Source organism: Neodiprion fabricii, chromosome 5, assembly GCF_021155785.1.
Source record: "Neodiprion fabricii isolate iyNeoFabr1 chromosome 5, iyNeoFabr1.1, whole genome shotgun sequence".
In the NCBI taxonomy this organism is placed as follows: Eukaryota; Metazoa; Arthropoda; class Insecta; order Hymenoptera; family Diprionidae; genus Neodiprion; species Neodiprion fabricii.
The window spans coordinates 27,255,956-27,269,833 of NC_060243.1; the positions used below are offsets into that span (position 1 = coordinate 27,255,956).

At 40.2% G+C, this 13,878-nt stretch overlaps 4 protein-coding genes, 1 long non-coding RNA gene and 1 other non-coding gene across 10 annotated transcripts; 3 read left to right on the plus strand and 3 right to left on the minus strand.

Annotated features, from left to right (window-relative positions):
• Positions 1-1,186: 1,186 nt before the first annotated feature.
• Positions 1,187-3,289, plus strand: LOC124182027. Its single transcript, XM_046568804.1, has 7 exons — positions 1,187-1,316; positions 1,435-1,557; positions 1,643-1,812; positions 1,897-2,162; positions 2,385-2,644; positions 2,715-2,921; positions 2,989-3,289. Exons 1-7 carry the CDS (start codon positions 1,240-1,242, stop codon positions 3,149-3,151), a joined length of 1,266 nt encoding a protein of 421 aa, XP_046424760.1. The 5' UTR covers positions 1,187-1,239; the 3' UTR covers positions 3,152-3,289.
• Positions 3,290-3,613: 324 nt separating this feature from the next.
• On the minus strand, positions 3,614-7,077 carry LOC124182132 (tetracycline resistance protein, class D-like). Of its 2 annotated transcripts, XM_046568997.1 has the most exons (7): positions 6,916-7,074; positions 6,217-6,477; positions 5,696-6,045; positions 5,334-5,613; positions 4,778-4,960; positions 3,860-4,007; positions 3,614-3,783 (listed from the first exon to the last, which is right to left on the minus strand). In XM_046568997.1, exons 1-7 carry the CDS (start codon positions 7,010-7,012, stop codon positions 3,762-3,764), a joined length of 1,341 nt encoding a protein of 446 aa, XP_046424953.1. In that variant the 5' UTR covers positions 7,013-7,074; the 3' UTR covers positions 3,614-3,761. The 2 variants fall into 2 exon arrangements, with proteins under 2 accessions (XP_046424953.1, XP_046424952.1); XM_046568996.1 differs by lacking the exon at positions 3,614-3,783 and having other exon boundaries at positions 3,877-4,677; positions 6,916-7,077.
• Positions 7,078-7,432: 355 nt separating this feature from the next.
• Positions 7,433-7,505, plus strand: Trnav-aac. Its single transcript has one exon. It is a non-coding gene; the product is annotated as a tRNA-Val (tRNA).
• Positions 7,506-7,755: 250 nt separating this feature from the next.
• LOC124182141 lies at positions 7,756-8,478 on the plus strand. The gene is made up of 2 exons (XR_006870698.1): positions 7,756-8,028; positions 8,302-8,478. It is a non-coding gene; the product is annotated as an uncharacterized LOC124182141 (long non-coding RNA).
• Positions 8,264-9,998, minus strand: LOC124182140 (protein dj-1beta-like). Its single transcript, XM_046569012.1, has 4 exons — positions 9,697-9,998; positions 9,275-9,436; positions 8,940-9,129; positions 8,264-8,844 (listed from the first exon to the last, which is right to left on the minus strand). Exons 1-4 carry the CDS (start codon positions 9,781-9,783, stop codon positions 8,717-8,719), a joined length of 567 nt encoding a protein of 188 aa, XP_046424968.1. The 5' UTR covers positions 9,784-9,998; the 3' UTR covers positions 8,264-8,716.
• A 330-nt stretch (positions 9,999-10,328) lies between these two features.
• LOC124182131 (UNC93-like protein) lies at positions 10,329-13,603 on the minus strand. Of its 4 annotated transcripts, XM_046568994.1 has the most exons (8): positions 13,113-13,276; positions 12,636-13,030; positions 12,237-12,523; positions 11,955-12,177; positions 11,671-11,830; positions 11,302-11,569; positions 11,109-11,180; positions 10,329-11,027 (listed from the first exon to the last, which is right to left on the minus strand). In XM_046568994.1, exons 2-8 carry the CDS (start codon positions 12,896-12,898, stop codon positions 10,921-10,923), a joined length of 1,380 nt encoding a protein of 459 aa, XP_046424950.1. In that variant the 5' UTR covers positions 12,899-13,030; positions 13,113-13,276; the 3' UTR covers positions 10,329-10,920. The 4 variants fall into 4 exon arrangements, with proteins under 4 accessions (XP_046424950.1, XP_046424949.1, XP_046424948.1 ...); XM_046568993.1 differs by lacking the exon at positions 13,113-13,276 and adding an exon at positions 13,351-13,603 and having other exon boundaries at positions 10,329-11,180; XM_046568992.1 differs by having other exon boundaries at positions 10,329-11,180.
• Positions 13,604-13,878: the final 275 nt, after the last annotated feature.

Sequence of the window (13,878 nt, forward strand, 5' to 3'; positions counted from 1 at the left end):
TATCGAATCATCAATCGCAGGTGAGGAAGAATCACTTTGTACATTCAATTCTTTTTCCAGAGCAAATCCGTTGTAGTTACTACTTTTCCTTGTTTTCATTCAATTCTCTTTGTTCGCGACTTCACTTCTAACATCATTAGCATTCATCCGATTATCCGGTGTAGCCAAAATAGCCCCGATATTTCAATGCTGATAAATTATGTGAAATGATATAACGATAATTTCTTACCAATCATTCGGACTATATTATTTTTAAACTCCTATTGCGATATGTTATTTATACGCACGTGTCAGCTAGCCGATAACAGCAGTGACCCTATAACCAGCAGCTTGTAATGATCTGTAGGCGTTCCTTTTTTTGGTAGCATATAATTTGGCACATGTAGTAAGTCAGAGACGCGATTTATAACCGATAGTTTGACGTATACGTGTAACACGAACTACATGTACTTGCTGGGAGTTCTTCCCCGCATTTGCAATACCCTGACGCATAAATAAATACTAATGAATAACGAGTGCAGTCGCATTTTTAGGAATTTCACACTCCACTATATTTGTCACGCAATACCAGCCACGTTTTTTTTTATTCACTTTCTCAGAGTCATTATTGCATTGTTAATGAGAAAAAAGAGGCGGCGGCAATCCAACAAAGGATATATTTGATTATAATGATGAAAAAAATTCTCGCATCCTTCGACTCTTTGTACCAAATGTCATCAATTTCAAGCTTGCAAGATTCTTTGTGCTCAGAAGAAGTCGTAATAAAAAATACACAACTGCCCCAAGATTTATTACAAACAACGCGTAATGCGGTAAACTTCCAATGTGGAATGTTATTTCATTTCGTAAGTTGTTTCAGATGTCATGGCAATACATGAGTTTCATAGGTCATTCCACGTACTTACGTTTTTGACAAATAATTACATCACCTCGATTAATTGCGTGCCTGATTGAATTCATCACCAGTAATTGCAGGGAAGACTGACAATTAGTAAATTAACGGGTCTCGTCATCAGAATCCCAACCCTGTTTTTAATTTGCCAAATACATTTGGCTTGAATGAGACGTTGAATAGATGGGTAAACGAACGTAAAGTTGACTCAAGCCCTATCCGTAGAGATTATAGACGCCCACTCCAACCTGATGTTCGAGGTATCGATTCGTATAAAGACTGGATAGCTGAAAAACTTCCCAACGAGTACCCGAAGGATCTTCTCCACTTGCATAAGCATCGCTATCATGCACTTTAAGAGTTCTGCTTACTCCACCTACGACAAGGAGGTTGTGAAACTTCTTCTCCACGTATTGGAATCAAAGTTAGTGTGCGGAATAGTTTCGGTCACATATATTGTGTATAATAATATGGATTATAAACGTATTTTTGTATTTAAAACCCGGGGATTAATTATCACCGGAAATCATTCCAATTTCCAGCTATGACCTGCGAGTAAATTCCTCGATACTGGGACTGGCGAACGGTAACGGAACTGTGGAAGTTACGGGACCCGGTTTAATCGGCACCGGCGAACACCGAACGTTTCCAATTTTCATTCACCAGTCAGCATAGTCCACCAGTAGTTAATTAAGACTCGACATTATTAGGCCAATGGTAGGTAAAATTGCATGGTCTGTAATATTTCAGGCCAACAATTTATCACAAAATCAACATCGTCAAACGGTCGAAGATAATCTTCCTGGCGCCATTTGCAAATGACGTTTGGTTCGTGCTGGCACTTCTTCTCCTGGGAGTCACCGTCGCCCTGACTTATGTCCTGGCAAGGGAAGTCCGACTGAGCGATTCTGAGACGGCTGGTATTTAACGCTGAGAAAAATTGAGCTCATATCAGTGATTGGCCGAAGCGTCACGGCTGTGATAACGGTTACTTCCGTTTCTAGGATGTCGGCGGAAGGTTCGATGGGAGCTGAGCGAAGTTCTCCTCGTTTCGGTCGGTGCACTTTGCCAGCAAGGCACAACGCTGAACCCGCAAGCTCCCTCGTCCAGGACCCTCTTCCTCGCGATATTCGTAATGGCAGCCCTCGTCTACACGGCTTACAACGCGAGTATCATCGCCATCACGGAATCGTTCGTCAATTCAGGGACAGTCGTCTCCGCACCTTCGCTTTACGCCAGTGATTCGCCCTATTTTGTACTCGACAAGCAAGTGAGTTTATAATTATGCAGTATTCCTACCCTTACCGACCGAGCAAACTCAGAAAATAACATTCCTGAACTTCGCTGCATCGTCGAAATTTGAATCCTTTCCGTTCGTTCATGTATTTCATATGGGTAGAAAAAGGACGAGTTCGCTCGGTCGGTAAGGGTAGGAGTACTCCTTACTCCGGTCCTTACTTTAACGGTCGCCTAACGAGTCTTTGATGCGCAGGACACGGAAAAACTGAAACCTCTTTACGGCGCAGCAAGAGTTGAGATAACGCGAATCGTTCCATCTCAAGTACTGCTCAATGTTCTCGATGGTTCAGCCGTTTTACTGGCCGACCGAACATCGACCAGAGACATTTTCCATCGACGTTGTCGGTCGATGAAAAGACTGTGCAAAGTTAAAGAGGCGCCATTCGCTGCGGGTACTTATCACAGAGTCCTGAACCTAAGTCACGACAAGTACAAAAGAATTATTAATCGCAGGTAAAGGGGAATCGCTTTTTAGGTACTGTTTCTCCTTGTTTTCGTTCAATTCTCTTTGTTCGCGGTTCAGCCTCTTGCGCCTTCGGGAATTCGGACTACTCGAACGGACCAGAAGGTTTCTCTTCAAGACGTGGCCTTTATGCGAGTCCCACGGAGCTTGTTGCAGCGAGGCTATCAGCATCTACCTGGACGACGTTTATCCAGCATTTTACCTACTCGGCGCAGGAGTCGGACTTTCACTTACACTTCTGTCGATCGAGCTACTATTCTTCCAATGGTGATCGCAATGCGCTTCTGATGTAATACAATTGGCCTAAGCATTTTGATAATGAATTTTCCATTAGTTCTAAGTGGTTCAGGAGAAGACGAATGGGCTTTCCAAAATCTCAATCGAGTCCGGATGGATGGTTGCGGTTAAGAGATGCTATACTCTGCATGACCCCTCCAGCAGAAGAAAGTGCTGAAGACATCATAGATCTGCAAAATCGAGCTCGAACAATGTGCTGATTACAAAAAGCAAACATCGTGTTTGCTTTATTGTCGGACAAATATTGAACAAAAGTAGGTGTAATACACAATACTTATAAGTAAGTGTTTCGAATAATCGATGTAATCAGGATAATAGTACGCTATATCTGGATTTATTTGTATGCGAAATAAAGAATAACAGATCAGGCAGAAAAGTTGAGAGTAAAACGATATTTTATTGGAATGCATTACGATAGATATAAGATATGATGAGACAGTATTTCGGTTTTCAGCAGTGGGTCGGTCGTCGTTCTTTTAAAAATCAAAAATTTCTGATCATTCAACGTCGGGTCTCCATTCAATCTTCATTTTTAAAGTATTCGGCGGAACGTCGTCCACGATGCTGAAAAAACAAAGAATAATTTTAGAACGGACGAGTCGGGTTGAATTAAATTTTTATGCATAAATTCGATCACTGAATTACTTACATAAGCGTCCGGCCATCTTGGTTTTGGATTGAAGGGTCCTGTTCCAGGAAACGTGGGAAAGGTTCCACCTGGTCTTGGCCGTCCAATACTGGGTTTATGGATATAGGCCTGGGTCAGCATGACTGAGCCGAGGATCAGCAAAAATAGCACTAGCGCTGTTTTCATCTCGAATTTATTGCAGATCTATTTAGAAGGGAAAACCTCTGTATAAACTATAGCAATATATAGTAAGTATGCAAATCGGTACGATAATTATTACCTGCAGTTATTGCCACGTCTGATCTGGAACTGCGAGTGACGATTCTCGACTCTCCGACAGCTTTTATGGACGCCGATAGCGAAGAGATTTATTATGTATTCCTCGAGGTAGAAGGGAAATCCCCGGGTCACAATGTAGCTCTTCGCAGCTACCAGGGATTATGGATATGTGAGGTACTGGTATACATTTGCACTTTACAGATAACCCGTTTATTCCGCGTATTTCGGTCTCGGGGACTTACCAATATCGTATTGCGTGATTTACCGACACGTGACTGCTCAATCATTAATAAAATATTATGACAAATCAGCAATCTAAATACATATTATATAGGACATACATGTAATACGCAGTTAGTTGGTGTAATGATATTTTTAATAACCATACATGCAAGTATATCAACTTTGCAGATTGCCCCAAGTGGAATTACAGCGAAATGAGAGTTTAAAGCGGCTGTTTAACTTCATTTTGCGTTATGATAAAAAATTATTTAAATTATAGAATGGCTTGTTTAAACATCGAATCTCGCTATTGTTTTACAGGAATGAAACCATAGACATGGTTGAATCTTAACTACCACCGTGAACTTTAATTATCCTCTGCAATGACAGGAACGTAGCTTATATCGCGAGACTTTCGGATTAGTATTCCTATGCCCACTGTGACAAGTATCAACACGGCGAAGAAACTTGTCGAAAGGAGGTAAACGGGCGATGGATAAATCGGTGGTAAATAATGGGAATAAATTAATGTGTAGAGTGGAGCTCCGGCCAACGGACTTAACGTTTCGAGTGATTTGGTGAGGGATAACACTTTGCCTGAAAATTTAGAAATTTATTTTTCTCTAAAACGTAAGATTTCATTTTTCGTTAAATTCGTCGCGTTAATTAATAATATTCAAGCGATGCGTAAACTCACCAATGTCTTTTGCAGGTACGGACTTTGATATTACAGATCGCATGACAGGTTCCACAGCTCCACCAAAAAATCCGATACTAGCCGCGAGATAAATGTGCCAACTTTTCGTCGCGAGAGCTTCTGTGAGCGAACCGCCCAGACACGCTGCGAATGCTATGCCACTTATAAGAGTATCTGAGAAGCCTAAAATTGAGATGAAATTAAATTCATTGCAGGTAATCTGGTAATTACTTCGTATCTGGTATTGGTAATTGGTAATTAATTCGGATTTTTTTCGCATAGGTTTCTTTTTTTCAACTCCTGCTGCTTGCTTAGAACAAAAAAAAAAAAAAAAAGAAAATAAGGAAACTAATAATTACAAATAAACGTGAAAGTTGAAAGTTGAGTTTTCACTAAATCTCCATGTTTTGAAGCCTAGAGAATCACATTCGATCGTACTTTGCTAGACGTCTGGATGCTTGTTGCTTCAGCTGTGACGAATTTTCGTCCGACGATACGTCAGTTTGCTCGGGCGATAAAGGTAGGACTACTACGTACCCTTAATCTTGGACTTTACCTAAAACGCGACTGAATAATGTGACTCCAATGACTATGCATGGCATACTCAGCATGTAACCAATGCCGCTGCAATAAGAATAATGTTGGACATCCCAGCCCAGCCGCGCTCTTGTAAATAAAAATTCAATGCTGATTTCTCCTTGGAAAACCAATCCAGTCAGAGTAAGGGCGAAAATGGCGAACCAGACAACCGGTCGATGAAAACCATTTCGCTTCTGCAAGGAGCTGAGAAGAAGTTCTCGAATGGAAGAGATCCTAAATACTTCACGTATCGATTCCTGTTGAAATATCGTCGACATTCAATGATGAATTATGTATAGATAACACGTATCACCGTTTAACGGCGTATCGGATATTCACCTCAGAGGCATCTCTCACTGTTTCTGGGACAATGAAGTAAGTGTAAGTTAACGCCAATATGCAGCATACCGCCGATGCGCCGAATACAGCTGTATAACCATAGTGTTCGAAAATCCAAGGCGTGATAAATCTGCCGAGTATAATTCCGAGAAACACCGATGCCTGAAGCCAAGTCATGAGCATCGTTCTCTCCTTTTCCGCAGTAATATCAGAGATATGACACATCGCTGCTATCATCACGGCACAAACTCCACCGAAGCTAAATGCTGGGACCGAAGGGATCACCAAGTACCAAGGATTCGTGTCCCAAATTGAAATCAGAGTGTGTGATACGTGCAGTATGGTAAAACCTGTGAAGGTGCAAGTTTGACAATCACACGCTGCATTACTATTGGTTATTATTATTAAGGGAATATAAGGCGAGACGATGCGTTGTTCGGTACTGTTCGCTGTTTAAATAGTAGCCGAGGCAATAATACACCTACAATTAGACAAAGCTTAGAGAAAAAGACAAAACTCGCCTGCTAACGATAATAAAAAAAGCGGTCTTCTTCCAGCTCGATCGCTCCAAGAACCAAGAAACAGAGAAGCGACTGCTGGCAATAAATTTTCTATCAACGACTTCGCCAACAGGATCATACTTGCGTACGGCTGAACTTCCGCCTCCAACTTGATTGCTTCCGGGCTACTGGCATTGGTTCGAAGGATATTGCACTCGGTGCGATTGATATTCAGTGAGAATAGACAGGTGCGGTACAAAATTAAGTCAGTCAGGACCGTTCCTGCAAATTCGAGTACTGTTTTTTTTTTAAATTTTACATAATACAGTGTGTATTAGTCTTTAACGATCGAGGAAAAGTGTAATTCTAATGCGATGCCAGTCAAAAGTATCGACAAATTTTTTCGTTTTACGCGAGAGTAAGACGAGAAAATCTTTTTCTTACAATTGGTGGTAATCAATTACAGATATACATTGTCTGCCATTGTTGTTAACGTTGCAATAAAAACATTTTTGCCGAATATTGATCTTCGGCATTATGCAGGGAGAATTAAGCCAACTGTGACTTCTTTGGATCATTAATACTTAAACTTTGAGAATAGTCAAAATAAGTGACAGTTTACAGGGCCGCTCAATCAGAGCTGTAAAACTGTGAACTCGAAACTGATGAATCATCGTATGTATATGACAAATAAAAAATAATAAAATTATATTTTCGAACCTGTCAACGCTTGTCCAAACAGTAGTAACGTCACTGGAGGAGCCAGGATGAAAAAACGTACTTTGAATGGTTCCGGTGCGATTTCTGTATCCGTCATTTTTTATTTCATCTCCCGACGGACCGTTTGAAACAAAGAATTAAATACGAGCCTAGAGAATGTACTGCAACCGCTGAACGACTGAACAATAAATGAGTAAAAAAATTCTCTGCAAACACAAAGGACATGAAATTCGTGTAGTTGATGCGCATACAACTCTGCGGTTTGTTTCTTATCTATACATCCGGCGATTATAAAATAAGCAGTATAGATATGTTTCATCTAGGTACAAATATCACATTTTCGAACTGACTATCGCGATGAGAAACTGTAGATTTCTCGTCCCCTCGATTCTGCTATCATTGAAACGTATAATAAAATTCAATAAAATGATATACGGGAGAAAATTTTGGGTCAAATTTAACTATTCAAGTTGCGAAACTGAAGTGATTTATTTAACCAAAACTTTACGAGTATATAGTTTCCGTGGTGTAGTGGTTATCACATCCGCCTAACACGCGGAAGGTCCCCGGTTCGATCCCGGGCGGAAACATAATTTTTTTAAATGGCGTTGACCATTCACGGTTTCTAAAAAGCTAAATTAATCCGATATCAATTTCAGAAGATAGTTAAAATCTATTTATCGTGCCTTGTTACCATAACTTCCTTGGATTAGGGTAGATTATTTATATACCTTATACAGTTGGAATATCTGCTGCAAGATAATAATGCAAAAATTTTCACAATCTGTAAAATTCTATTTCCATTATCGCAGACGCAATTATCTTTTGTTTATTATTGCATTACGCACGTCGCGGGTATGAATTTCCGCGAATGCAAAGCGACGGGGATCCACGCGCTGGTATTTACTCTTGCAAATGTCGAACCCGCATGTGTCAGCTGTGAATGCTGAATTTTCTTTTATTCAATGTCCTTAAAGACTGTAATAACCCGTGCAATAGCACATCTATGGTCGCGAATCCATATATAAACGGATCCCAATACGCTGCATTCAACATTCTGAGCACTGCGGTCAACAAGCATCTGAATGATAAGGTACGCAATTCACAGTCAAAGTCTGCAAAGAATAATACATTTTAAATGATTTACCCAATTTTTGATATCATGTCTGTAGTTAAGTGATAGAACAGTTTGAAATTTTGTAAGATTCGAATTAGAAACAAATAATTCTTCAGTACAGTGTTCTAGTGCTCCTAATTTCTGTGAATATAACATACACGCACGTATTTAGAATTGCCTGGTTCAAGAAGTTTTGATAATATTTTTTCTACTCAAAAGTTGTTATTGATGTGAATTTCACCAGTCATAGATATTTATTCTGATTTCAGAATTTATAAAAATGAAGTTCCTCAACATTGTATTTGTGTTGGCGGCAGCTTTGGTGCTGGCACTGGCGGGATGTGAAGCACAGAGGTTCGATTTTCACATTCCACCATTCAACCCAAAAGACAAAGTCAAGCTTCCTCCAATTAGATTTTAAGCCGTGCTGCAGTAGGCTGAAATAATGTAATATGTGAAAAATACAATTGATCTTGTTTAAGAGTTTTCTGAAAACGTTACTTTCTTGTTTCTCTGTCACTATTGCAATTCTTAAGTATAGGAGAGAATCTACTCTTAATAATAATAAAAGAAGTACACGTAAATCTTATAGAAGTAATGTTATTTATTAAAAACTGTCATTCGTCATCCTGGCCAGCCTTCTGGAAAACTTTCTCTTACGTCGCTTCGTCTTGTAGTACCAAATTACTTGTACTCATCACAAAGCATGCCTCGGGCAACTGTAGTTGCTTCTGGTTTTCCTATCAAGGCTTCAACGATTGCCAATCCAAACAAGTATGCAGTCGAAGGTCCCTGGCTTGTGATGAAATTGCCTAAATCATAAGTAAAAATGCATCAATTTACTCTTTATGCATCAAGTTAGCAGTAGGTAATAAATAAGTTTGATGTTCATTGTGCAGTTTCTCACCATCAATCACCACCTTCTCATCTATATACGTATAGTCATCTTGTAACTGATCCTTCATCGATGGGTAGGCAGTGATTTTCTTGCCCTTGGCAAGTCCGTGGGCTTTCAATGCAGTTGGCGCTGCACAAATAGCTGCCACTAGTCGATTTTCACTCGCTTGTTTTTGGAGGATGGCGCCAACTTTGTCCGACTGTGATAAAAAGTACATTGTGTTCAGATAGCAGACAGAAATTTCAATTCAGGTAGGCAAGATTTAGAGGGTTTTTTTTCTTCCGTTTTAGGCTGAAACTATCCATGTATACCTGTAGGTAAACGGAATGTATACATGACCTTACTTTAGCCAAGGCTTGAGAGCCAGCAAGTCCACCGGGCATTATAACAACGTCGTAAGCTTTATCCTTGTGTTCATCCGTCAATTGTTCATCGGGGCAAATTTTCACACCTCTGCTACATGTGACGACATTGCTGCCGTCGAGACTGGCTACAGTTACTGCAATCTGAAAAAAAATGGAGACGTAGTAATATCCATGCAGCTATTTTCTCATTTTTTCTAGCACTATAGAAGCTTTAAAACGTAGCTCAGGCACTCTTCACATTGGTTTCTTTTTATATCATACTTGTCCCAGTTTAATCTTGGAATTTAAGGTTTGAGGTAGATCATTAAGAGGACGAAATATCAAAGTTAAAAAAAATAACAATACCGGTATATCGACGTAGAATCTTGTTGCATACTGTCAAAATAAATGTGCATTCGTACCCCAGCACGTCGAAGAACATCGATGGTGATAACCGCTTCCATTTCCTCCGCGCCTTCGGCCAGGAGTAAAATCGCTGTTTTTGGCATTTTAAAATAGATTTTTGATTCCTCTTCTCCGTGTACTTGTATTCTATACTCGGCTTTAATCTTTAATAGAATTCTAAGCCAAGGTCATCTACGCGCCGCACCGCAACAGCTGATCGCTTGACGAACGTAGAGCGTGAATATAATTGAGATTGTCACTTTGCAATGCGTCATCTAGTAGAAAAAAATCAAACTAATGCAACCAGGTAGCTGAGACATACTGCTGATCGTTGACCGTGTTTTTTCACGTGTGGATAGTAGAACACATATATTACTGGTCGTGTTTAATTAATTTATGTGATATGAGTAATTTCAAACCCCAAGAATTACGATTTGCCTCCATTAAAATTAAAAACTTTGCTTATGTGGTGATAAAATGGCGCTGATAACCAGGCTCTGACGTCATGTGGACAATTTCCAGTAGAAACAGGCGCGCAACGATTCGAGCGAGGATTCGAGAAGCGATTTGAAATACTCCCCGTGTTGCGCGCCGCAGCGCTGCTGCTCTGAAATGCTAAATAAACACGCTTCATAAATAATCAGGAGAATTCAAAAAGACTGGGGCGATTTATTTTAGGACAAAAGTACAAGGAGACGCGTGACGTTTGAAGTTCGTTCCAGGAATCCAGAAAGATACTCGTTGATTCCAAAAGACGTTCGTTGATTTTTGACTAATTAAATAAATACATGCATATTCGAAAGGGGAAACCGTAACAATATTTTGAAAAATGCTTCTGGTTTTTTTTCAGCCGGTTTCAAATGGCACCATTGAATACACTTACACCTTCCACAATTTTACCAGAATACAATTTTCTTTACATACACAATACAACTGATGACAAAATTGAATTATTTCTACAATTACTTCATGATGATACGGGTTCATGATATATTGGTTCTAGCTAAAATATCGCCAAGTGTTTTCAAATCATTTTTCACCTGTGGCGTACCGCTTTTTAGAGCCATATAACTAGTGTCCGGAACCAATTAATATCACTTTAAGATCGACACTCTCTTAACTATTAAAACATTATACTTTCCTGGATATGCTTCCAACCTTAGTCTCGCCATGCATTTAATATCATATTCAATTTATCACGTGCAAGTCGTACCGATCCTACACTGCTAGTACGGAGTTAATCAGCTAGAAGCTTCTCTAGTTGCAACGAGCTCGAAGTTCTTTCTTTCATCTGTAATGGTCCGACTGGCTCTACCCTTCCGAATGATAATCACGTACCCAGTAACTCCTATACAAAGAATAGCCAACAAAATGTACAACTTTATGTTTGTGCATAAGTAGGGGCTGTAAGCATAGGCTAACACTGAACCGGTTGCTTCCCAAAGTCGGAAGTTTGAATAAGCAGCTTCTTCCTTGCCAGGGAAAAGAATGCCACTCAATGCTGAAAAAGAATAATAAGCGGTATTTCTTCATCCATAAATTAAGATGCGTAAAAATAATAAGATCCGGATAGCAAGTTAACTGATTCTAAATTTAACAAGTCAACTACAATTGTCACTCACCATTAACTTGAACAAGCCAAATAGCATCGCAGACTCCCCACAATCCCGACATCACAAAAAATATGATTCCCTGTTCCGGTGTCGGCTTCCAGAGCAATAGTGCTACTATTATTGCAACATGAAGAATGAATGCGAAAACCATTACCGGAGTTCGTCCAGTGAGTTTTACCACGGACCCCGTGCTTATAGCAGCAATCGCATTTGCCACTCCGTAGCAAATCATCACGTAACCGATATTACTAATACCCCATGCGCAGGAGACGAACGCCTGCGATTAGTAAATAATAAGCGGTTGTGAGTTGCTAGAAGTGGCAGGAAACAAGCAAATTTCATTGATCATGTTCTCGACTCATTCCTTGGATTACTTACGGCGTTGAAATCGGCAAAAAGGAAAGCTTGCTCAGCCCCGATGAACAGTGTTATCGGTAAAATGAGCAGCTGTCTCTTTTCTTTCAGTAACTTCAAAGTAACAGCGAGTAATTTAAGACCAGACTTCCCAGTAGTTGATCCGGAACGGCCCCTGTCGTACCTGAAATAAAAATTCACGTCACGTTGTAGTGACAGTTGGAAGATCACCGTCATTTCCATGGCGAAAAGATCGGTAGTGGTTTGTCCTTTCACACGGTCCGGACATAGCGTGAGATCCGTATTACCTAGTCAGAGAGTCTACTCCGAAAGCAACAACGAGAATAGCGAAGACCATGCATCCTAGGTAAATACCGGAGATCAGTTGAATTCGTTCAGCAGGGGGTGGTTTCAGATTTGGATTTTCTTCATCGGTCTGTGCTGCGCAGAAATTTGCCCCACAAATTTCAGCGACGAGGGTGCTGTTTATAGTGTTGTTTACTGGCGTGGCATCCAATCCGTAGGACAATACTGCAACAGGTTTTTAAATTTAGCATTAAATCTCACATGTTCCTAAATATTTTTCTTACCTGCCGACGAGATCAGGTTCCCCCAAACCTGCGCCATTTGGTAAAACATGAAGAAGAGGCCGAAGAACCTTGTGACCAAAACGTCCGCGCTCAGTTCCGATACAGAGGCATAAGCTTCGGACACAACCGTGAGATAAGTACATTTTGCACACCAAAGTGGTCCGCCACCCAAGCCAACGGCAAGTCCCGCTGGAATCATGGTGAAAAACTTGGGGTAGAACTGGGCTGCGATGAAAGGCATGTACGAGATAAACGTTAGGGATATGGTCCACTTGCATCCAAGCCAGCTGTGAGATAAAGCAGTGGGTGATCGGTCATTGATCGGGCCTATAGTTGAGGAAATTGTATTACGCTACAAAACGTGGTTTTTTAACCGTCAATTATCACCGTCGATGTTACCTTATCATGAGTACGGGTAGAAAAATGTTGCTCAGGATCAAACTGCCGTATATTGAAGCCAAGGTAAACGTGCCCAGAGATTTGTCCGCGTTAACGGAACTTTGCAGATTGCTGGCGCCCATGAAAGCCGTGAAATGTACCATAAAAGCGAAGCTGATCATCAATATGTTTTTCATGATTCGCCATCTTTCCGATGGCAGGAAATTTGACCTTCCATCTTTGACTTCAATGAAATTTCCTCCCACATTTTCCTTGGATGGCATGCTGTAGGTGGGTTTTTTCTTCTTTTATTTACAGGACACGGCAACCTTTTCTATCCACAGCTTCCCAGGTTTCCAAAATTCATCACATATCATAAAATTTTGTTTATTTAATCGCCAGTGTTGATTGTCTCTCTGAAATTGTACAAAGAGTGATTCACGTCGAGATTTGACATGTTTATTGGAATATATTATTAATATGGACAGAAATTCTCACTATATTTCAAGTCAACTGGAATTAGGCATATTATGAGCCCTTTGTTAACTGTACACTGGTTAAGAGTGCGCGAATGTTCTCTGAAATGTCATCGTGAAGGCAACACTCGACGTCAACTACTATTAAATTTTCAGTTGACTATGAGCAATCAAGACAAAAGGACCAATAATTTGCAATACTGCACATCAACTTTAAGGCCAGATTTTTGACTATCTATCGCCATTCAAAAATAGCCCACCTTTGTCTATTTTTTGCCAAGAATGTGTTGAAATTTTTTTTATTGGACAAAACGTCGACTTTTTCTAGTCGAATGATAGTTGGCCTCTGGATAAGAGTGCTAACTGGGCACCAAGATTCGCGAAAGTTTAAGAAATTGTAGTTAGTTTTAAATAACGAGATTACGCGATTAATGTATCTAAAAATAGAAGAATCACGGTTTGTGTTGTGTGAAATTTTAGACACAGGGCAATTAATCGACTAGCACGATTCGACTACTTCAAGAGTCGTGATCAGACTAACTAGAAGGTAAGAAAACCTGATCTGCAAATCCGTTCCGGCATGATTTCATATTATTCTGTACGCAAGATCATTCATTTTTTTCTTCACGCATCAATTCCTGAAACGTCAGCATCACGTAATACATGTATAATAGAATCGCTAATGGTTTAAAGGGATCGCCAAGCTAAGGAATTTGGAATGGCTCAAGGCACTTCTGGACAGCCGAATAATATGGGTAAGATGACCTTGAATTTGGCATGGACATTTA

What these genes read in the sequence shown, in the direction of transcription:
- LOC124182131 (XM_046568993.1), bottom strand. Translation starts at nt 12,898, where the DNA reads ATGCCATCCAAGGAAAATGTGGGAGGAAATTTCATTGAAGTCAAAGAT. An exon ending in CTACCCGTACTCATGATAAG is followed by an intron (nt 12,524 to 12,635) that starts GTAACATCGACG and finishes TTTATCTCACAG; the next exon opens with CTGGCTTGGATGCAAGTGGA. An exon ending in TTGGCTTGTTCAAGTTAATG is followed by an intron (nt 11,181 to 11,301) that starts GTGAGTGACAAT and finishes ATTCTTTTTCAG; the next exon opens with CATTGAGTGGCATTCTTTTC.
- LOC124182132 (XM_046568996.1), bottom strand. Translation starts at nt 7,012, where the DNA reads ATGACGGATACAGAAATCGCACCGGAACCATTCAAAGTACGTTTTTTC. An exon ending in TTTTTTATTATCGTTAGCAG is followed by an intron (nt 6,046 to 6,216) that starts GCGAGTTTTGTC and finishes GCACCTTCACAG; the next exon opens with GTTTTACCATACTGCACGTA. An exon ending in CAGTGAGAGATGCCTCTGAG is followed by an intron (nt 5,614 to 5,695) that starts GTGAATATCCGA and finishes ATATTTCAACAG; the next exon opens with GAATCGATACGTGAAGTATT.
- LOC124182140 (XM_046569012.1), bottom strand. Translation starts at nt 9,783, where the DNA reads ATGCCAAAAACAGCGATTTTACTCCTGGCCGAAGGCGCGGAGGAAATG. An exon ending in GCTCTCAAGCCTTGGCTAAA is followed by an intron (nt 9,130 to 9,274) that starts GTAAGGTCATGT and finishes TTTTTATCACAG; the next exon opens with TCGGACAAAGTTGGCGCCAT. An exon ending in TGAGAAGGTGGTGATTGATG is followed by an intron (nt 8,845 to 8,939) that starts GTGAGAAACTGC and finishes CTTATGATTTAG; the next exon opens with GCAATTTCATCACAAGCCAG.
- LOC124182027 (XM_046568804.1), top strand. Translation starts at nt 1,240, where the DNA reads ATGCACTTTAAGAGTTCTGCTTACTCCACCTACGACAAGGAGGTTGTG. An exon ending in CTCCACGTATTGGAATCAAA is followed by an intron (nt 1,317 to 1,434) that starts GTTAGTGTGCGG and finishes TCCAATTTCCAG; the next exon opens with CTATGACCTGCGAGTAAATT. An exon ending in ATTTTGTACTCGACAAGCAA is followed by an intron (nt 2,163 to 2,384) that starts GTGAGTTTATAA and finishes TTTGATGCGCAG; the next exon opens with GACACGGAAAAACTGAAACC.